Source organism: Hevea brasiliensis, chromosome 5 (genome assembly GCF_030052815.1).
Source record: "Hevea brasiliensis isolate MT/VB/25A 57/8 chromosome 5, ASM3005281v1, whole genome shotgun sequence".
Classification (NCBI taxonomy): domain Eukaryota; kingdom Viridiplantae; phylum Streptophyta; class Magnoliopsida; order Malpighiales; family Euphorbiaceae; genus Hevea; species Hevea brasiliensis.
Window position 1 is genome coordinate 20,391,471 of NC_079497.1, and position 24,748 is coordinate 20,416,218.

General features: G+C 30.6%; 1 protein-coding gene across 1 annotated transcript; it reads left to right on the top strand.

Moving 5' to 3' along the window:
- Positions 1 to 333: 333 nt before the first annotated feature.
- LOC110666769 (ras-related protein RABE1c) lies at positions 334 to 7,242 on the top strand. The gene is made up of 9 exons (XM_021827361.2): positions 334 to 695; positions 849 to 931; positions 1,940 to 2,012; positions 2,102 to 2,202; positions 5,963 to 6,028; positions 6,274 to 6,371; positions 6,455 to 6,517; positions 6,604 to 6,696; positions 6,960 to 7,242. The coding sequence occupies exons 2-9, from the start codon at positions 859 to 861 to the stop codon at positions 7,041 to 7,043; spliced, it is 651 nt and encodes a 216-aa protein (XP_021683053.2). The 5' UTR covers positions 334 to 695; positions 849 to 858; the 3' UTR covers positions 7,044 to 7,242.
- Positions 7,243 to 24,748: the final 17,506 nt, after the last annotated feature.

Sequence of the window (24,748 nt, forward strand, 5' to 3'; positions counted from 1 at the left end):
TGATATGTGAAGGAGAGAAACCCACGTGTCTTTAAATGATTTGATCAAAGCAAAATGTCTCCTTAACTCTTTTAACTTAATTATATTGCCACTAGCCATTTTCTTTCTTAGTTTCCCCGAACTATAATCCTAATAATATGTTCTCTACCTTCATTAAATATAATTAGATCCCTCTACTCTGATAGAACAGTAATTTTACGAGCATTATTTTCAATATACATATAATCACTAAAGATTTCATTTAAATCCCTTTCATGGATTTGCAGGTCACAAAGGATTCACCGTGGAATCCTTCTTTCTAATACCATAATTCTTCTGTTGGGCTAAACGAACCTAAAACGCAGTAGATGACGTCGTCTCAGAACTTTACAAATTAAACGATATCGTTGCAGTTAACCCGAATAGTAGAAAATCGTATTCCGCAGTATCTCGGCATTATCATCGACTTCAATATCGAGCGTTGGATATCACACAGATCTAATACAATCCATAATCGAACGGCCATAAGGTGAATACTATAGTTAAAAGTTGCATCGAAGTTTCTCTCTTAACAATCCTCTCTTTTGTTCTCTTTCTCTCTCTAAAAATTTTTCAATGGCCGACCGGTGCTGACGTGCTTGAACAGGAAGACACTTTGCTTCTTCGTTACTAATCTCCTCTAATTAGATAGATCTCGCTCTCACCTTCCCGATCTGGTACTTATTCTTCGATTAATTTGCATTTTATATTATTTTTTTCTCAATTTTCACTGTCCTTCATCATTCATGTTAATTTATGTTCACTGATGCATTTTCTCTCTAGGGTTTTTTTTTTTTTTTCTTTTTTGTTCTGATTGGACTTTGTGATAGTAATTCATCAATGGCTGCTCCACCTGCAAGAGCTCGTGCCGATTACGATTACCTTATAAAGCTTCTCTTGATCGGCGATAGCGGTATGATTTTTATGTTTCTATCCTCTGGTTTGAATTGAAATGTGAATTTCTGATTTTTCTATTCAATTTGAGGTTTGATCGATCATGTACAGGTCGATGAGAATATGCTTACAAGTATATGCTCTGGATCCTGGTTATTAGGCACGAAAGTGACAAGCATTTCAAACGTTTGATTGTATAATGCTTGTTTTAAGCTTACTTTGGCTCGACTTTTAGGTCAATATTGAACGTAAATTTTATCCTAAGATTCGACATCCAACGGGTTTTTTCGAGAAGTGATTAGGAGGCCACCACTATGACTTTGGAAGTGCATATCTTTATGCATAGATGCAGGGAATCATTAAGTTTTGATCGAAATTGCTATTTGTAATAATATCTAAAAGGATGAGTGTTTTATCAAATGCATTGTTTTATGAAGCGGACTTGTGCATTATCAAATTGATTTGATGTTTTTGGCTGATTAATTCTGATTCATTATCTAATTCCTAATTTACTGCTAGCATTGACTCCGTGTGTATGTAGTATTTAAATTCTGCACTCCTTTGCTTTTTTCTAATTACTATGTATGTGACTTAATACAGAGTGGTAAACGCATTGGCTAACTACCGTGTTTACATGTTTGCTCCTCTTAGTCAAAACTCAAGTAAATTGGGTAGGATCTTTAGTGTAAGCTGGTGCAAGTTGATTTCATGATAATAATTTTCTCAGTTGTTGTCCTTGATTAATTATTAATTTATCAAATTACATGAATTGGATGAAGTGGCTGCTGGAATGGAAACAACCATGTCAGGTTTTCCAATGCCAAGATGATGCCTATGGCACCACCAGAGCTTGCCCTGTTTTTCGAGTTATATGTTTTAGATGACTTCGAAAGTACTCCTTTCTTTTGTTTTTATTTTTATTTCTAAATATTTATATTTGTCTGGACACCATTTTTGTTTAAGTTTTATGACTAACTCAGGACCATAAACTTTTCATTTTTTATCGGTTTGATATGTACCTTGGCAGGTGTGGGTAAGAGTTGCCTTCTTTTGCGTTTCTCAGATGGTTCCTTTACAACTAGTTTCATTACAACCATTGGGTAGGTTTTTCTGAACATATATATATTAGGGGGTTCTTTTTGTTTATTCTTGGAATTGCCATTTTTAGTGGCCAAATTTCCTTTTACAGAATTGATTTTAAGATAAGAACAATTGAGCTTGATGGAAAACGGATCAAATTGCAAATTTGGGATACTGCTGGTCAAGAACGTTTTCGAACTATTACAACTGGTTGGTCTCAGGGCTTAATCCTTTTTTTAAATGCCTTTAAAATGTAATCTTGCTGCCAATTAAAATTACAATGTGGATATTTGCTTTATTCTTTGTTAACATTCTAGACAATACTAGAGGATAGCATATTTTCTCAGTTTTACTTGTAGAAATGTGAGCTTGTTTCCCATGCTAGGCCTATATGATTGGAAGTGCAAAATTTTTACTTGATTTGATATCTAATTAAATACAACTATGTTCTTAATAGTTTCTCTAACCCCTTTAGTTTTGCCTTGAATTCATACGTTGTATTGGAGCTCTAGAACTATAAGGTTGATTTCTTAGCAAGTATGGATATAAAAATGGGATATAAGGGGCGGGGGGCGGGGGAGATAAATTTCAATAGTTGTCCCTGAACTTTAGGGGTTATAACAAAGATATCATTTAACTTAAAAATGTAACATAAAACTTCATGAACTTTGAAATTTTGTACAGTAAAATTCTTCTAATTTTCAATAGCTGATTTATAAGTAACACATTGATGTGGACAATCCAGAGTAGCAATAACGTGGATAATTGTTGCCGTTTTTTCGGAATAAAATCCCTCTAATAAGTTGTTATATATCTAGCACTTCATTATCCCATACAATTGAGATTTTTCATCATTGATCTGTGAAAAAAATCTTAATCGGTTTTGTTGTTGTCATATAGAGGAGAGAGAATTGTTTACGTCACCGCTACTCTAAATTGTATAAATCGGCTATTGGGAGTCAAATGGATTTTACTGTGCAAAATTTTAAAATTGAAGATGTTTTGTGTTATATTTTTAATTTTAAGAACAACTCTGTTACAACATCTAAAGGTTAAGGACAACTACTGAAATCTATCCTAAGATATGGATACATGTGTACATTTATTTTTGAAAAATTAAGGATACTATATGGTGGAGCTATGCTAATGAATTGACCTTTTTAAATACATGTGCACATTTATTTATCTTTTTCCCCAATGTATAAATTTCAACAACAAGAACAAGAACAACTATGCCTTAATCCCAAATTAGTGGGATCAACTCAATGGATTATTTTTTGGCATTTAGTTTTATTTGAAACCAATTATGCATTTAAATTTAAAAATTTTTAATCTTTTTATACTACTTCTTTCAACATTATTTTAGGTCTCCCTATTTCTCTTCTCACTCTTTCTACCATTAATTTATCCTACTTCCATGCTAGGGTATTTAATACTTTGTTGTACATGACCAAATCATCTTCATCGATCATATGTCATTTTATTCTCAATATGTGCTATGTGCACTCCTTAGTGAATGTGGTCATTTTTAATTTATCCATTATTGTATTATTAGATAAATATCCATTTTAACATTTGTATTTCTGTCATACTCATCTTGTGAGTATGTTGTACCTTAGATGCCCAATATTTTCTCCCATGCAATATAGTTGCCTTAACTACAATTTTATAGAACTTATCTTTTATTTTGTCAGACATCCTACATCACATGGCATACCCATTGCTCTCTTCCATTTCATCCATTTTGTTTTGATTTTATGAGTTGCATTCTTATCTATTACTTTTTTTCATGGATGATAAAACTCCAACCAATCAAACCTCATCTTTGATCTTTCTATGAAAACTAAACTCACAATGCATATATTATGTCATTCTTTTGCATAGCCTAAAATCCTTACTTTTAAGAGTCCGTCACAACTCTTAACTTTTGGTTAATTCCTTTACTAGTTTCATCCATTAAGATGACATCATCTACAAATAACGTGTATCATGGGATATCATCTTGAATATGACTAGTTAATTCATCCATAATTAAGATAAATAGGTGCAAACTTAAAGTCGATCCTTGATATAAACTCATTGTTATGGGAAGCTCGTCCTTGTCCCCTCCCTATCTTTCTATAAACTGGAGAAAATCTAGGAAATAAATATGTTGTTGATTGATGCATGTTGAATTGATAAGCCATCTAAAGTTTTATTACCAAACTTGTACATTCTTGAATATATATTGAGAATTTTGTTGTCATCGTTGACAAACATGACTATAGAAAGAAATTAAAAGTCAAAGAAAGATAGGCCATAAGATGCCAGACTCTCTCCGTACCTGTACCTCTACCTTTTTCCTCTGTCTGTCTGTCTCTCTCCACAATCCTCTGATATTTCAAATATCAAACTTAACTGCGTAGAGCATCTATTTGGGTCTTTCCTTATTTTTTCAATTATCTCCCATTTATGCTGTCTGAAGTTTGACAATTGTATTGGCAAAAAAAGATAAAGGTATTAGGATAGTTTTGATGAAAATGGAGGATTAGTTGTATGATAGATTAAATGAGGCAAAACCAACTAAACCATATCCTATACTACGTTTCTAAAGCTACATGAATCACATGATATACGATTAATGATTTGATTTTGAATATCAGTTTTATGGTTATTTATTTATGATTTCTATTAAATTTCTTAACAATATAAATAATGGTTATTATTTTTATATACTGAGTGTAGTTTGTAAAAGCTACACATTTTGCTATATATAACTAATATTTGTTAGAGCAAAAAAAGGTCAAGCGTATTAAAATTTGTGTGTATGATTTTTTTGAATATTTGTGAATTTTTTTTTATTACAACTTAAAGCTTATTCAGAAAGATATGATTTTGACTCTTGTTTCCTTTGCAGTTAAGTGTGTGTGTGTGTGTGTGTGTGTGTGTGTGTCTGTGTGTGATTTTAACTCGTTTAGGCTTGTGATCTGAATTCATACATTGTGATATTCGGCTCAGCTCATTTGCAGCCCTCCTATGTTGAACAAATGCTGATCTTTTATCTCCTGATTTCCACCAATGGAATCAAGATTTTTTCCAGCAGAGGAGGCTCTGACCTTGAAGGATATGAGGGATGGTGGCATATTGTCCAACCATATCCCTATTGTATTCAATATTGAGATTATATTCTCTTTTTTCCTCCTTGAAAGTTTAAATGCAGCTGTATATTTAGAACATTTTTCATATTCAATATAGATTTGATGAAGGGACACCTGCAAGTTTTGCCATATGCATGCTTCCTAGCTTCTCAGCATTAGACTGACTTTGGTTGGAGTCTCTTGTCAAAAACTGAAGCATGAAGGCGTGCAATGTACCCCAGAATTGGTCTGTTACTCTGTTTTAACTTGGAATTGAAGTAAAGGGATGACTTTACAAAGAAATTGTTGAAATATAGATTGAGCTGCTTTGTATGATTGGTAAACATTTCCAAATTTATCTTAATTTCATTTTGTTGCTGGTCTAATCAACTTTGTTTACTTGGGAGTTAAATGAACATGCTGAATAGACCTGAGTCAGTGAGCCAGATAGAATGTTTCATCCAACTTTCAAGATGATGGCATGGTACTTTTTTTTTTTTTTTTTGAGGTAGTGGGATGTTGTTTCTTTGGTACGCTTGTTTGTTTCGACTTTCTTGACTCATATACATGCACATATATAGCAGTTTTAAATCTAAGCATACAGATATATCTGTCTGGTTTCGCTTATTGAATGATCCAGCATACGCTTATCCAGTGCTTGGATTCTATACCTGCTCTCGTGGTGACTTTGGATTGAATTCTGGGAGTCTAGCTTCTAGATTATCCTTTCAGATTTTCTTATTTGTTTTTGGTGCCTTTTGTGCAATTTTTTTATTTTCTTTTCTTGTGTTCTTAAACTTCTTGTTTCTTTTAATTGGTTCTGAAGTTTGCTGAAGTACAGTTATCTTTTGCAGCTTATTACCGTGGAGCTATGGGTATTTTGCTCGTGTATGATGTCACTGATGAATCATCTTTTAATAGTAATTACTTCCTTACTGCTATCTTTTGAAGTTTAGATTGCCATGCTTCTGTCTATCATTCTTATTGATTGGATCTCTGAATCATTTGTATTATATTCTATCAAACTATATAATTGTGGACCTTATCATTGCTGATTCTGTTATTATCACTTATGAAATGTGAATGTCAAGGATATCATCATTTATTATATTTTCCATCCTTATTATTTTCTTCAATTATAGTTAATTCATTTATTTATTTCTAGACATTAGGAATTGGATCCGTAATATTGAACAGCATGCTTCTGACAATGTGAACAAGATATTGGTGGGTAACAAGGCAGACATGGATGAAAGCAAAAGGGTCTGTTCTCTCTCTCGCTCTGCATTTCTGTATGTGTATTTTTCCATGTATTAAATAAAGTTGATGAGGAACTTCATTTTTAGGCTGTTCCTACCTCAAAGGGCCAGGCTCTTGCAGATGAATATGGCATCAAGTTTTTTGAGACTGTATGTGGATTTTGTTACTTATGTTGAAATTAGTTTGAAATCTTTTTTATTATATATATATATATATGACAAAGAAACTCTTACAGAGTGCAAAGACAAATTTAAATGTGGAGGAGGTGTTTTTTTCAATAGCTAGGGATATCAAGCAAAGGCTTGCGGATACTGACTCAAGGACTGAGGTACAAATTATTAGAACTTTTCCCTCTAGTGTCATGTTTTTTCAGCTGCAATTTCCTATGTATAATGTAGTTGGTAAACATGGTAATTGTTTTCTTTTATTTAGTTTCTCAAAATCTAGTCAGTATTCATCACTTTGATGTCTCAGAATTTTCTAATCATTTCAATATTTCGTGCTACTAACTAGCCCAAACCCACATTTGAGTTTGTTGCCCTGCCCTCCTGTGTTTTCCGATATGAGCATTTCCCGTGTTGGATTTTGCAGCCACAGACCATCAAAATTAACCAACCTGACCAGGCAGGAGGGGCCAACCAAGCTGCCCAAAAATCAGCTTGCTGTGGTTCTTAAAGAAAAGCCATATTGAAGATGGGATCACGTGGCTACATTCTGGAGCATGTTGATGGAAACTAATTTTGTTACAACTATGTGATTGGTGCTTGTATTTTTTTCCGTGTCGTTATTTTTTACAACTGCTGCACGTTTGGGTGTGAACATTAGATCCTTTCTATTTTGAGAAATTAAATTATATTTAGATGATTTCCCCACACTTTATTCTTGGTGACCTGAAGAAACTCTTCTCATCTTCTATTTGATTTCACTTTTTGTACTTCGAAATTGGCAAAAATGTGATGAAATCATGAAACTAAACCTAAAAATGGAAGTTATCCAGGCTGGGCTTCAACTATTGTGCAAGGTGATCTCCCAATTTGCTATGATGAACCTAATAGAATCCGATCTTCTTCTTTTTTTTTTTTTTCGATCTTTGATTCTGATTAAGGATGAATTGGATTTTTTCAGTGAGGATATAATTTTAGAGATATGGACTTTACAATTGTATCACCAAGTCTTTTGGTGAGTGGGGATATGTTGTTGGATTTGCATGGGAAAGTAGCTGAGTGGGGGTTTTATTATCAATAAATTCTCCTTTTTCTTTTGGTGGGTGGGGATCTCTTTAAGTCACCTTTGGTCCTGTTCTTTAGACTTTGGAAATTAAATGTGCAAAGAAAGGGATTCGTATCCAAAGTTCAAATTCCAAGTTCATTTGGAATCACGTGTGCATATAAATGGATTCTTATCCAAAATTCTTATTCCAATTTGATTTTTAAGATTATTAACTATAATTTAATGATAATTATAAAGGTATTCTTAAAATTTATTGCTATTTTCACACAAGTGTAACATATTGATGTTGATTATTATGAAAAATTGAATGGAAGCTTAATGGGTTGAATAATAATTGAATGGCTAGGAGTAGAATGTAGTTTCTTTTAAATGAAAAAAAATAATAAAAATTTTAAATTAAATAGTATTTGTTTTCAAATTTTAAATTATATATCTGATCATCAAGTTTGAACATAATTTGTTACAAGCCAATTATTAAAAATGAAGATTATCTAACAGTTATGCTAAAATACAAAGCCATTCTTATATGTTCTTGGCAGAATCACCAATTGCGTAATATGATGATTGTTTTAAAGATATTATATTATTTGAGAAAAATAATTAATAATTATTTTAAAAATAAAAATTTAATTTTACTTAGATATATAATTATTTAAAATTTTAATATAAATTTAATTATATATAAAAAGATAATATAAGTTTAAAAATATAAAATATATATAGATTAAATTATATTATTAAAATAAAATAATAAATAATCCGCAAACCATGCAGATAAACGAAGGGAAGACGAGGGAAAGGGAGCATACAATTTTTTGTTTTTTTTGTTTGAATGGATGGAAGGGAAAGATAATTTTTTTAAAAAAATATAAATAAATCCTTGATTTTTAAAATAAAAAGTATAAAAGGACAAGAAAAAAGTTGTTATAATAATAATAATAATTATTATTATTATTAACATAGGGCCCAAACTAAAGCGTAATAAATATCTCTTCGCGAGGAAGGATGATTAGTCTACTTTCTCGGTTTCTCCTCCTCCTCCTCCTTTTAGAAAAATTTAAGAAAAAAAAAAAAAAAACTAAAAAGTTGACAATACGAACTCTCTTTCCTTTTCTTCATTTTCCTGCATTTATCTCATAGTTTCGTGCCCATAAATATCTAAATTTGATCTAGAAATCTCAATGCATGTGTGATTAGAATGATATAATTTAATTAAATAAAATTCTAATTTATTTTTAATTTCATTTTTATTTTATTATATTTAATATATTTATAAGGCAATGTAATTAAATATAATGTAATAAAATAATTATTTATACTTTTTTATTTATTAAAATTTTGTTTACATTTGTAACAAAAGAGTGGATTATACAGCATGGCATAACGAGCTGCGATTTCATAACTGGAAAGGGCAGAAAAAATAAAAAAATAAAAAAAAATTCGTTGGGCTTATTATGAGAAGACAAATTGCACAACAATATATGTGACAATTTTTTTATTTATTCTACCCTACACTCAGTCACGGCCGGTTTGAACCGTTAATCAAATAAGATCAACAATTTTGATTTATAAATAAGTCTGAAGCTAGGTTACAAGGGGGCTAATTATGATCCCTTCCTTGAACCCGAATCGAAACTGGTTCAATACTGACTTGACTCAAAAAAGACTTTTTTTTGTTTTTGAAAAACTATATTAAATTTATATTTAAAAATAAATAAATAATATCTGAAAATTAATTATAATTTGACAATACCATGGTTGAATCTGAATTGAATCAAAATTATATTGAACTAACTTGTTTTTGAACCGAAATTGGTCTAAGAGGCTGGCCAAATCAACGATTCTGGCTAGAACTGGCCTATGACCATATCTAATCCACCCATCCTATTGATCAATGATTTATTTAAATTTATATTAAATTAAAATAATTTAATCCAAATAACTCATAACTATTATAATCAATTTTATATAAAATTAATTCGTTTAAATTTAATTTTATAATTTTAAATTTTATTTAAAAATTAAATTAATAAAACTATTTCAAAAAAAATAATATTATAATTAATTTATTTAAAAATAATATATAATCTATAAATTAATTTAATTTTATACATATTTATAATTTAAAATAAATTTATATAAGAGTAATTTATAAAAGTCCCTAAAATATAGTAAAACTCACAAGTTAATTCCTAATTTATTTTTAATAAGAATTTAGCCCTTAAATTTAAATTATATTAACTAATAAGTTCTTATCATCGACTATTTTTTAATTTAAAACAATTTAATCCTTAAAATTTTATTTTATTAATAAAATAATTCATACATTCAAAATAATTTTATATAATTATTTAAATATAAAATTTAGATATAAAAATTATTTTGTTAATAAAATAAATTTTTGTAGATTAAAATATTTTAACTGAAAAATAGTTAACGATTAATTTAGATAATAAAAATTAATTTATTAATAAAATTAATTTTTAATGAAGACAAAATTATTATTACTAATTTGTAAATTATTTTATTGTAAATTATGTTTTATAAAAATAAAATATAAAATTTGAAATAATTCAATTTCACACTATTAGACTTTATCTGTCTGAGTTTGACTTCACCAACTAGGATTTGTATTTGTAGGAACCACCCTATCTAAATTTAAATTTAAATAATATATTTAAAATTTTAAATTCATTTAAAATCTAATTAAAATTGATTCTTAATTATCTAAATCGATTTTAAATTTAATTATTATTATTTAAAAAATATTTTAATTTATTTAATTTTTTATATTTTAATTAATAATTTACATAAAAATTTATTAATAATTTATATTTTAAAATTTAATAATTTCATAAAATATTAAATTATATTTTTTAAACAAAATATATAAAAATTTATAAATATTATTATAAAAAATATATAATTGATATTTAATTAAATATTTATACAAACGGGTTGTATAACGGATATCCAACTTGTAAAATTTAAATCCAATCCAAAATATTACAGATATTATTCATTAAATCTAAATTCATCCCAAACTAAATTATATATCATCCAAACCCATTATATAAGAATTCGATCAAATCAAATACTAGTAGCACCCTTACCCATTACTATCTCTATCCCCAACTTCCTCAATCTTCTTTCTTCATCAATATAATTTATAATTTTTTAAAAAAAGATTTATAGATATATTTAATCCATTATATAATCGGTAAATTAAATCAATTAAATTACTTTACATTATTAAAATTTATTAAAATTACACGATTAAATTTTTTGAATCAAAATAATTACTATTATATTTTATATAAATAATTTATTTTAAATTTTTTTATATAAAAATATAGTAATATAAATTTCATAGTTCATATTTATATTCTGTTTTTATTTAATAAAAATTTTATTTTTTATTTTTAAAAAAAATGAAAAATAAAAATCACATATTTAATTATAATTCTATTATCATAAAATAATTTAATTATCTTAATTTATAAATAACATGATAGACTAAATCTATTTATAATTTTTTATTTTTTTCATTTTTCGCTTTATTTATAATTTAAATTTAACTTTTTTTATAATTCTAAAAATAATTTTAGTACCACTAATGGTACATATAGTAGGATTAGACTTTAATGAAATGGTTTTCTATTTCAATTTAACAACCGAATTTTTCACCCATGCTTAACAATTTTATTTTTTTTTTTTCATTTTGCAATTTATTTTCAACTATATAGTATAATTTTAATATTATTAAATTTGATTCATGAGTTATTAATTTTATTTTAGCTATCAAATTATGATCTTATAAAATTTTTAACATCATCTTAATTGCTATTTTGCTATTACATAGGACTCTTGTTTTCATTTATTCTATTGGTTGACATAATTTTTGTATGCATATACCTGATATTATTATTATTATTATTATTATTATTATTATTATTATTATTATTATTATTAAAACATACAAGTATTTTATATATCAAAATAAAATAATAAAAAGAATTTGATATTTCAAACGTTTATTTAATGATCATCTTATTGGTTGACAAATTTTTTTTTTTTAAACTTGATTTACTATGAACTTAATATACATGATATATAATAAAATTTATATGTTAAATATATAAAATCCACATATTTATGTTATGAGTTTATGATGGACATGGTCTAAATAAGAAATTCGCTTAGCTAATGTAATCTGTTTTTTTATTTTTTACTTTTTTATTTGCTTATAGGGATATGCATATATACTTGATTCTCAGTCTTACTATTTGTATATTATATGCCTTACTCTCATCTTACTATTTTGTGGAATAAAGGTTATATATTTGAAATGTGTGTTTATTTTATATGGTGGATAATGTAAATTAACATAATCAGTATGACTTAAAATTCTTGTTAAAGTTCAAAATGATTTTTTTTAAATTTTATTTTTAAGTGAGAGAAATAATCCTTGAAAAATATTTTTTTAATTTTTTTAATTTAAATGAAAGAAATAATTCATAATTGAATAAAGAATTATTTTTACAATAATATTTAATTTGCCCTTATATTTATTGGGTATGTTCAATATATATATATATGATTTATAATAGTCAAAGATTTGTAGCTAGGATTCGAGGGAAGAGGGATTTGAAAGACAAAGAGGAATTCTTCAAAGTTAAAGTGTGTATAGAGTTTTGTCTTCACCTTTAAAAAAGGCAAATGGTGAGTTTGAAAAAACTATTAGGACATATTTTGTAGAAGGGAAAGTTAAAAGAGAAAAAATGAGTATATGAAAAGAAAAATTATTATTCTCCTCACAATTCTTTTTCATGGAGAAAGAGAAAAAAAAAAAAAGATTTGATTATTTTCCATGTTTTAAAACGAGGAAAGAAAATTAATATATTTTTATTATTATATTCATATTAAATAAATAAATTTATATTAAAAAATATTTAAGAAAAGAAAGATATAATGGAGAAAAAATAAAAAAAAAAATTAATATTATTTTTCTATTTTTTTTCGCACAACTTGGATAGAAAATTAAATAAAATAGCTCAAAATACTAATTAGTTTGAATCTGAACGTACCTGATTTATATCCACTCGATGGCCTTACGTGTTCTGCATTAAATAATAATTTAAAAGTATTAAATGATGGAAGAAAGTTTTGTGGTTCTCAAACGACACAAAATGTTTACTATTTATAACTAATATAATTAAAAAATAAATAAATTTAATTGAAAAATCTTACACCATTAACTTTTACATTTAAAGTTTGATCATTTAATGATTATACGTTATAAAATAATAGCCACAAATTACAAATGAATGACTATTAAATATAATTTATTATTTTATCTTTTTAAATCATATATGACATAATTTATTAAAGAAAAAAATAAAATTCAAGGAATAAATAAGAAGCATAAAATTGATAATATTCAATTAATATAAAAATAAATTACCAATTGTATTTTAAAAAATATCAAGAAAATAATGCAAAATCGCCACTTGAAATGTCACATACCTGAAGGATTTAAAAAATTGACAATTGAAATATCACATGGTGATCTCTGAAGAGTTTAACTTGTTTTACACTACAAAAAAATAATCAGTTTTATGATCGTTATTATAACTAACTGAAATTGATGACTGAAATTAATTATTATTAGTAATTAATTTTATAATAAATTTGTGATTTTAATTTTTTATAGTAAAATAATTAATTTTAAAAAAATTTAATAATCGATTTATAATTAGTTACTAAAATCGATTACTTTGATTGCTAATATTAGAAAAATCTTAAATATATGATTAGTAACTGATTTAAAATTGGTTACTAAAATCTGTTATTAATAGCAATCGATTTTAAAATTGATTGCTAACAGCAACTGATTTAGGAAATCGATTACTAAATTAAATAATTATTTTAATTAACTTTAGAATTAGCAACTGATTTATAATTAGTTGAAAAAATTAGCAACCGATTTGCAATCAATTACTAAAATCGGTTGTTATTTACAACACATTCTTTGTTGGTTGTTATTTGCAATCGATTTTTTGTAATTATTATTTAATAACTGATTTTTGCAATCAATCGTAAATTGGTCGCTAAATTTTTTCTTTAAAAAATTCTCGCCCATTTTTTTTCTTTTTTTATTTACAATCGATTTGTGAATTTATTGTTAATGGCAACTGATTTTTGCAATAGATTTTCCTCTTTAAAAATTCCCGCCCAATTTTAATTTTTTTATTCGCAACTGATTTTTGCAACTGATTAAAATCAGTTGTTGTTAGCAGTCGATTTTTCAATTGATTTTTTTTCTCCAAAAATTCCTGTAATTTTTTTTTTATTTGCAAGTGATTGCTAGTCGGTTGTTAACAACAATCGATTTTTAAAACTGATTAAAATCGATTCTTATTAGCAACTGATTTTGCAATCGATTTTTTTCTCCAAAAAATTTCTGCCTATTTTTTATTTTTATTTTATTTTATTTTGATTTGCAATCAATCTATAAATTAGTTGCTAAAAACAATCAATTGAAAATTGGTTGTTATTAACAATCGATTTTGTAACCAATTGTGAATTGACTATAAAATTTTTCTCTAAAAAATTTTTGCCCAAATTTTAAAAGAAATTAATAACCGATAATCGGTTGTTAAAATCTATTACTAATTCACTTATATAATTTATTACTCATGTTTTTTTTCCTGCTGCTTTTTTTTTCCCTAATATTTTTTTTCTATCTTTCTTCTCCTTTTCTCTCATTTTTTTCATTATCTTTTTCATTCTCATATATTTTATTTATAATTTTTTCTTTTTTAGCATATTTTTTTCACCATCTTTTCTTTCTCGTCTATTTTTTTATTATTTTTTTCTCATTTATTTTTTTCATTATTTTTTTCTTTCTCATATATTTTCTTCTTCATCATCTTCTTATTTCTCACCTATTTTCTTCTTTATTTTTTTTTCTCATATATTTTCTTCTTCATCTTTTTATTTAACCTATTTTCTTCATTATATTTTTCTTTATAATCTATTTTCTTCATCTTCTTTTTCTTTCTCATCTATTTTTTTTTCTTCATCATATTTTTCTTTATCATCTATTTTCTTCATCTTCATCTTATTTTTTCTTCATCATATTGTGCCTCTCACATGATTTCATTTCTGAGATTGTCCACGTCGGGCACACATATCTTGGAATCTTGCATAAGGGCGCCATTATTAGCAAATCCAAACTCACCACCTTCACCCTGCTGTACTCTTTCTATGATCTTCATCAATTGCTTGTCTCTGTGCTGGGAAACTATGACTCTATCTCGCAGGTCTGGTCTCACTGAAAAATGGGCCAACAATACCCCCTCATCAGAAAAATCTAAAATCAAACATTGATCCATCAACTCATGTGCTTTCTGGATCAATGGTCTCTTCTCCGTTGATATGTGCGCTAAGCTGCCAAAAGATTTTCTGCTCAAAGCGTCTGCTACTACATTAGCTTTCCCAGGGTGGTACTAGATGGTACAATCATAGTCCTTCAGAAGCTCTATCCATCTCCTCTGTCTCAAATTTAACTCCCTCTGTTGGAAGATGTACTTCAAACTCTTGTGATCGGTGTATATCTCACACACTTCATCATACAGGTAGTGTCTCCAGATCTTTAGTGCAAAGACTACAGCCGCCTTTTCTAAATCATGGGTGGGGTAATTCTGCACATGCCTCTTTAGCTGCCTTAAAGCATAAGCCACTACTTTCCATTCTGCATTAAAACACACCCTACGCTAACTCTGGAGGCATCACAGTATACGGTATATCCTTCACCACTCATTAGTAATGTTAATACAGGGGTGGTGGTTAGACACTCCTTAAGCTTTTGGAAACTCTCCTCACAATCATCTGTCCAAATGAATGGAACATTCTTTCGAGTTAACTTAGTTAGGGAAGCTGCTATCCTAGAAAAATCCTGCACAAAATGCTTATAGTAGCCAGCTAGGCCCAGAAAACTTCGCACCTTAGTGACTGTTGTAGGCTTACGCCAATCAGTTACAGCCTCAATTTTCTTGGGATCCACTTGAATGCCTTCACTAGAAGCCACGTGTCCCAAGAATGAGATGCTTTCTAGCCAAAATTCATATTTTCAAAATTTGGCATATAGCCGGTGCTCCCTCAAAGTCTGCAACACTATCCTCAAGTGCCACACGTGCTCTTCCTCGGTCCGAGAGTATACCAAAATGTCATGTATGAATACGATGAAAAAATGGTCCAATAATGGCCTGAACACCCTGTTCATCAAGTCCATGAAGGCCACTAATGCATTAGTGAGTTCAAAAGACATCACCAAGAACTCATAATTACCATATCTTGTCCTGAATACTGTCTTGGATACTTCCTCATTCCTAATTCTCAACTGATGGTAGCCTGATCGTAAGTCTATCTTGGAAAAGAATCTAGCCCCTTGAAGCTTATCAAACAAATCATTGATCCGAGGAAGTGGATACTTGTTCTTCACAGTCACCTTGTTCAGCTGTCTATAATCAATACACAACCTTAAGGACCCATTTTTCTTTCTCACAAATAAAACAGGAGCACCCCAGGGTAAAGTGCTCAGACATATGAAACCCTTGTCCAAAAGCTCCTGTAGTTTCTCCTTTAGCTCTTTCAATTCTGCTGGTGCCATCCTGTAAGGCGGTATTGATATGGATTTTGCACCCAGCACAACATCAATTCAGAACTCCATTTCCCTTCCTGGTGGCAACCCTAGAAGCTCCTCCGAGAAGACATCCATGAATTCTCTGACAACAAGAACATTTTCCATGTTGACACCTTCTACAGATGTATCTCTCACCAATGCCAAATACCCTTGACATTCACGCCTCAATATTTTTCTAGCACTAATTGCCGAAATGAAATTATATGGAGCCACGCTCCTGTCACCATCAAAGCTAAACTCTTCCACATCAGGTATGTGGAAATACACCCTTTTGTTCCTGCAGTCTAAAGTGGCATAATGATTTGCCAACCAATCCATTCCCAAAATTACATCGAAATCCATTACTGGTAGAGGAACTAAGTCTGCTGAAAGGATTCTTCCATCCACTACTATTGGACTACCTGAAAAAATCATATCTACATCTATGTTGTCACTAAGCAGGGTAACTACAGACAAAAGGGCATTCTAAAGTTGTAGGGTTCCTACCCAATCTCATGGCAAACACTGGGGAGACAAATGAGTGCGTAACACCCGGATCTATCAAAACACGAGCCTCATAGGAACAGACTAAAAGAATACCTACTACAACTGCATTGAAAGCCTGAGCATCCTGGTGGGTTAGGGTGAAAACCCAAGCTTGACCCCTATCCTGGGTTGCAGAACCCTGATATTGACTTCTACCTCCTGACGTGCCTCCAAATCCACGTCCTCCTTGTCCTTGGCCATGTTGGCCACTGAACTTATTGCCTGCCATGCTGGAAGCACCAGGATACAACTGATGAGGAACATTTGCAACAGAACCCTGTGATCCCATCTGTGGCTCGCTGAACACTGGACATTCTCTAGCAAAGTGACCCTGCTGGCCACATCAGAAACATACTCCTGAACCTATCATATAAGGTCCTGAATGTCCTCTTCTACACTGTGCATAAGGTATAAAGGAGGATCTTGAACTAGATCCAGAACTGCTATAACCCGAACTGTGACCACTGCTGGATCTGTACCCTGGTCTGAATCCTCGAGATTTGTGTTTAAAACCACCCATTTTGTTGCTTCTACCTCTTCCTCTGTAGTGACTTTGACTGCCACTATCCGTGGTACTCGTGTAGGGAACAGCTGAAGCTGCTCTATTCTTTTTTGCTCTCCCATTGTTATCTCCTGTATAGCTAATCTCAATCTGTCTGGCTCGATCAACTACCATATCAAAAGACTAATCAAACATCATAGCTAGGTTTGCATACCTCCTGTCCAGCCCCTTTAAGAACCTTTTTACCTTCATACTTTCTGTAGCCACTGCGGTAGGGGCATACCTGCTCAGTTCAAAAAATTTTGTAGCATATTCATATATAGATCTGCCATTCTGCCTTAAGGCCTCAAAGGCCCACTGCTTTTGATCTCTAAAACTTTCTGGCACAAACCTGTTAATAAATAGTTCCACAAACTGGGTCTAAGATAATCCCTTAATACGAGGTGGTACATAGTCTGTCATCCACTGTCTTGGCACTGGCCCCAATACATGCTGCACACACTCTATAAGCCTCCTATTAGTCAACTGCAACTCCCTCCCTACCTGTTTGCAGGAATCCAAAAACCGATAGGCATTGTCTGACACATCATAAGTACTAGGCACCAACTTCTTAAAATTAATTATTTTTTTGTAAGGTTCCCCTCTTGGTGCGGTGGGCTGCTGCTGTTGGGGAGGGTGGACCATATACTGTGCCATCATATCGATGGTTCTCTACAATACGGTTAAGGTAGCTGCCATTGGGTCTATGGGACCCTGAGCCATAAAAGACTGATCCTGAACTAGTGACAACTGCTCTTCTACTTGAGCAGCTCTAGGCCTCCTATCCCACCTCCTCGGGGCGGGCGCCTCATCCTGTGCCGACACCTCATCAGGCACATCTAGTTCTGGTGTAGTAGCAACTCTTCTGCTTTTACGCATTTTCCTGAAATTTAGTAGCATTAGCCCACAAAATTCAAAATGGCATATTACACAGCTCTATAGACTTATATTTACACACAATTATATAAAGCAGAAACTAGAAGCAAAGATGACAATGCAAGATGAATGTGGACCCTATTCTCTGCATGTGACTCCTATTAGACTCTTCCCAACACTTTAGACAAAAATTCCCCATGAATCTGGAACTTGGCTCTAATACCACATTTGTAACGACCCAACCTATGGGCCAGACCGGCATTAGGACCTGAGCCAGCCTAAAGCCTCTGAGGCCCATAGTAAGCCTAACTATTCCTCAACCCAACTCTAAGGCTCATTTCGGCCTAATTTCAAGAATTCAACCGGACAGAGTCCGGCCATAAAATGGACCATTTAACGGAGAGTTTTTTACTTGCCCGACCTGTAAACACAATGTACAATAAATTGGGGAGCTCAGCTCACCCTCCTCATAATCAAATTATCATAATTCAAATGGGAGCTCAGCTCCCTCATCAAATCCCATCATGCATGCAAATAATAATTTTACAGGTCCAACATAACTTTTATAATACAGGCCTAAAATAAAATAAGTGTTTCTAACACATGCGGAGTCTAAGAATTTAACTCAATGGTACAAACACATTAAATACTATCAATGGACCTGCGAAGAAGAAGAGCAGATTAGCCACAACAATTAATCCTCCTGTAGCTTGAAAAAATAGATGAACATGAGTGAGCATTTGTAGACCCTTATTTTGTGATGAGTATGTGCGTTGAGTCTGTGGGAAACCCAATGATAAAAAATTATATGACTATAAGATATAATTGAAGGCATGGAACTGAATTAGTAATTCCGTGACATGATCTTGAAAAAAAAAATAATATTATACTTTTTGGGAAATTAATTTAATTTAAATAAAATTTTGTTTTATTTAAATTTAAAATGGATAGTTCTTAAATGGACCTAATTGAGTTTAATTGGGCGTCATGGGCCTAAGAAAGCCTAGTTAGAAATTTTAAATAGGACCCATTTAATTTATTTCTTGAAAATTAAAATAAGAAAATATATTTTTCTCTATCCCTCTCCTATACAAACTCTCTCTCCCCCATTGGCCCCACTCTCTTCCTTATTCCCTATTGGTACTACCCCCTTTCCCTCTCTTCCTATTAGTTGGAACACCTCACCCATATCCTAGTCTCATCCAATTTCTTCAATCCCGGTTGTTTAAGTTATCTGAACCTTATCACACTAGGACTTCAAACCCCTTTGACCCCACTCTCTTCCTCACTTTCTATTGGTGCCTTCCTCTTCCCCTCTCTTTCTATTGGTTGAAGCACCTCTTTCTTATCTCAGCCTCATCCAAATTTTGCAACCCTATTTGTTTAAGTTATCTGAACTTTATCACCCTAGGACTCCAAACCCTATCATACCTCTCCCAAAACCCTCTAAATACCTCACTAATAAAAAATAAAAAATAAAGGAAGAAAAAAAAAGGAAGGGAAGGAGAAGACAAAAAAATAAAAAAATAAAAAAAGGAAAAAAATTAAAGAGAGGAATAGCCAAAATTTTTTTAGTTCTTCTTTCTTTCTAGTGATATTTCTTAAAAGTTAGTTCTTTTATTTTCTTTTCAAGATCTATGCCATGTAATATTTAATTCTATGTTCCTTTTTTTTTAATTTATTTTATATGTTCATACAGATCATGTAATCATGTTTAATTTGAGGGAATACACAACTCTGCATATGTTTAGTTTCTGTCTATCATATTTTTATTATTTTTTGTTATTTTCTGAATCTGCAAAAATTTGTAAAAATTATATTCATATTCTACACAAAATTCTATTAATTTTAGACTTAAGAATCACTAAAAAAGCTTTAATATTTTATAAGTTATGGCTATTTGAAGTCAGGGTTCCTGTAAAATTTAATTTACAAGATACCTGACTTGTGGAGTCCATATCTGCCTTGTTTCTTAATATTTTTTTTGTAAATCTGGTGTCTAAAATTAAGTTTTGAATCTTGTAAATCTTTTCCAATTAGTTTTGCATTCATATCTATTATGGTTGGTGAGTTATGAATTTTACAAAAAAGTAGTGCGATTCTATTACTGGAAAAAGTTACGATTTGTGTAGACCATTGGGCTAGGGTTTTGTTTGGTTTATAAATTTTATGATGTTGTATGATGTTTTGGCTATCTTCTGTAATTTTTTCATAATTTTTAGGCTTGTCTAACTATTTTTCAAAAATCAAATTTCTTACTACTATCAATCTGCCAGAATTTAGAAATTGTATGTTTATGCATGTTCTTGTATTTTCTTGGTTTCCAATTGATATTTGATCTATTTTCTGTGCTTTTTTTTTAATGCAAGAAGTGTTATGAAGTATTTGGAATATGTTAGAAGATGTGGACCCTTAGATAGTTGTAACTAATTAAGAATCTTAACCCTTTAGGAGACTAGAGTTAGAATCCAATGTAAATTGTTATTAATATTTTCTTATTTTCTTTATTTCTTTTATTTTCTTTAGTTTCTTTATTTTTTATTACAAACAAAATTGGTAAGTAGCTCTAAGGTAAGTACCAAAGAGAGCATTTGCATGGAGCTTACATGGAGCTAAACGGGATTAAGTCAGGGATATTATTATCATAGTAGAAGAGAAGACCCTTTTTAAGGGTAGCTAGCTTCAATGGCAACTGCAATTACTAACAAGTAAGTAATCATAAATTCCTAGAATAACCATTGGTATGAAATTATAGTAATAATAGGATTTTTATTTGGTAAATTAAAATTAACTTTGTTTTTAATTTAACTGATGTTTGCATCTAATTAATTTAAATAAATACTTTATAAATTGAAATTAATCTTGTTTGTAAATTAAACTAACATTGGCATGTAAAATGAATTTAATTTAATACTTGGTAATTATAAAATAAATTTGCATGTTAGAAATCTTTATTAGGTTGTGGTTGTTTGGGCATTATATGATATTAAAATAAATTATACATGTACATAATTAACTTAGTTCAATTATCCTTAGGGTAACTTGGTGAAAATTAATTAATTAGGTTAAATAAAAACGTAGGGTTATTTGAAATTGAATTTATTTATAAATTAAATTCTCAATAATAAATTAATTTTAGTCATCTGGTAAATATCATTTAAATAATTAGCAACCTCATAGATAGAAATTACTTGTGCATGAAAATTATTTGTAAACAACAACCCTTTTATGAATTACTTGCGTGTGTAGGATTAGAATTGCATTTTTAGGATAAAGTTTAATAAAGGAATAATAAACAAGACTTCTAGAAACATTAGTAGAAGACTGGCACTCGAATTAATGAGGTTAGACCAGGTGTAAAGGGTGCCTAACACCTTCCCCTTACGTACCCACTATCCCGAACCTAGATATTGGGCTATGGTAATGACGGTCGTGGAAACTCTGCAAGGAGTAAGTTGCCATCTATGACCCTTAAACGAAACACTGAATATGTGTCAGTTATTACCCGAGTGGCGACTCCTGTCTATCTATGCCTTCGTGGCGTAAATCCTTAATATTGTGGTAGTATTATGGGAAGAAGGTACTTACCAGTGGTTTGATTCTATTAGGATTGTATGAAGTGCATGTCTAGGAAATGCTATCTAGGGAGGTGGTACTTAAGTTAGACCATTGTGACTCCATCATCTTTCCTGGGCATTACTTGGTGTATTTTATATAATTCTAATGGATGATATTTGGCCTCACGCCCCCTCCTACAGCGTTTGACTCAGAGAGTAAAATATCAATTTTAACCATAATCTTTATAGCTATCTAAAGCTAATGCACCATGTGGAGTGAAACGCAACATCGTCATAAATTTCATACAAATCATATCAAAAAGGCAATTTGGAGCACTCACACACCCAACACTGTCAAACAATACATATATGGGAGCTGATCCCCTATACAGCCCTCTTAATCTAACCTCTGCCAGCGAGTGTCTCTCAAGCCAGACTTTCGCTTAATAAAACAAATACGAGGTCCTAGCGAGTGTCGCTCAAGCCGTGTCTATCCCGCAGGGTCGGGTCCCAGTGAGTGTCTCTCAAGCCGTGTCTACCCGTCCTGTCCATATCCAATACCATATCACACACAAGCCACGCACACACACTGCTCTAAATTATAACAAATAACATCCATGGCACTTCAACAATTATGAATGCAATATAAAACGTGCCTAGGGTTTAACTAAATAAATACATATTTATAAGTAATGCATGGACATGCTTGAACATATAATAATATCGAAATTACAATTAAAATTAATATTTTATTCATAGACTCAACCGAAGTCACTGTGGTGGCTAGGCAGAGGAGGAGGGCTGTTCCAACTCACCTGATAATTTTATTACAATTATTTAATAAATTTGACTCAATACAAACTAAGAAAAGACCAAAGATATCCTAAGTCGTGTCGAAAATCCGGCAGAGTCTCCCCTATACCTAGGACCTACCTAACCTGCAAAAGGGCTTAAAATGCACTTCTATATCCACAAACCACACAGCCACAACTCAATCACATGACATAGCCCCTCCTGAGCCCATCCAAACAGTCAACAATCTTAATATGAAAAATTACAGTTTAGTCCTTATAATTAACCCTTTTGTAAAAACTATTCAAATGAGCTCTAAAAATTCTAAAACTTTGCCCCGCGGTCCTTAGAAATATTGCTAAGCTAATGCAAAAAGAATTATAATTTTCTAAGCTGCCACGAATATTCTATGGATTTTTAATCCAATTCAAGCACTAAATAGTTATGAAAAAGTAAGGTTCGGGTTTACCTATGCCGATTCCGACCCAGGGAACGCACTCGAGACGTCTGACAATAGTGGGGTAGCTAAAATCTCGACCCAATTCCAAGACTTTTTCAGTAGCTTATCTGTCCGGCTCGAAATTTACAGACCCGGACAACCGTTGAATTTTTGCGAATTGAAAGTACCTACACGAAGCCCACAACACGGGGGTTAGTATATAATTTTTATGAAATTTTCTAAGCTCATTTAGTGCTCGGAAAAATATTACGAAGTTTCGTGGACCTATCGAAAAATGATGTCGAAAAATTTTAAAATTTATATTGCCGCGAAGCTCTCGATGAGTGAAGCACTCCGGTACTCTTAGTTTTCTCGTGGGGTTCACGGTTTGCGAGAAATTTAGCCCAAAAATCGAAATGAGCTAAAACTTCCCGGACAAAAATTGGGCAAATAGCTAGATGAATTTTGGTGTTCTTGGTGTCTATGGAAAACTCTCGATATGTAGAAGAGTTTTGACACAAGACCCGGTCCGATCGGTGGCCGGATCGGCCGAATTTTGCTCGGGAAGGTGAAGCGACGTGCGTGTGCAGGGGGAAACTTCGCGTGGGTTTTCTGGCTGCCTGGAGCGTCGGACGGCAGTGGGGTGGGATTGGGGCTGCTAGCCAATGAGGTGGGGAGGCTGGGGTGGCGGCAACGCGTCGAGAGGAGGTGAGAGGAGAGAGAAAATGGGAGGGAGAGAGGAAGTGTCAGGCATGCGCGAGAGGAGGAAGAAGAAAAGGAAATTACCGGTTTGATTCAACCGGTCAGATATGGTCCGGTTCGATTCGGTCAATCCAATTCAGGATACAAAATTTTAAATTTTTACTTTGCCTTGGTACAAAAAATGAGGTCCAAAAATTTCAAAAAAATTCTAGAAAACTCAGAAAAATTCGTAGAGTCCAAATATATTTTTAGTTTTATCACGCGGTCTTTAAATTAATTTTTAAAAATCATTAAAGTTTTATATTTTCGGAAAATCGAACCCGATTTCCAAAATCTGAAAAATTTCAAATAATTTTCTAAAATTTAAATAAAATAAAATATTAATATTTAACCACAAAATAATAAATTTAAAAATTAGGAGTGTTACAATTTTAATATTTTTAATGTATTAAAATAATTATAAAATATATCAATTATTAAAATTTATTTTTTATATTAATTTTTGTTTATTAATGATTAATATATTTCAAAGTTTTATTGTGATTACAAATTTAATTTAATATGATATTTATTATTTTACAAACATTTTATTATTATTATTATTATTATTATTATTATTGTTGTTGTTGTTGTTGTTTCTTCTAATTACACTTTTAGAACTTTTTTCATAGATATAATACTATAAAATTTAAATATTAGTGAAAAGTCCATCATCCATCTTTCTAATACAAACTGAAATTATTTACCATGATGCAGGTGATAATGACACTAATGATTATATTGACAATAAGTGCTACCTTGTGAATAAGTTGTTAAACTATTGTGAGAATTTATTATTTTTTTTAAAGTATTTGCAATAGTATTTGGCTTAATGATTAAAAAAAAATCTAAACATTTATAAGTTCTTTTAATTTTAGCAAAATCTTTCAACTTTATCAATTTAATCCTAAACATTTACATTAGTTTCAATTTTTATAATTAACTTAGTTAGATAATTTAATTGATAGCAAT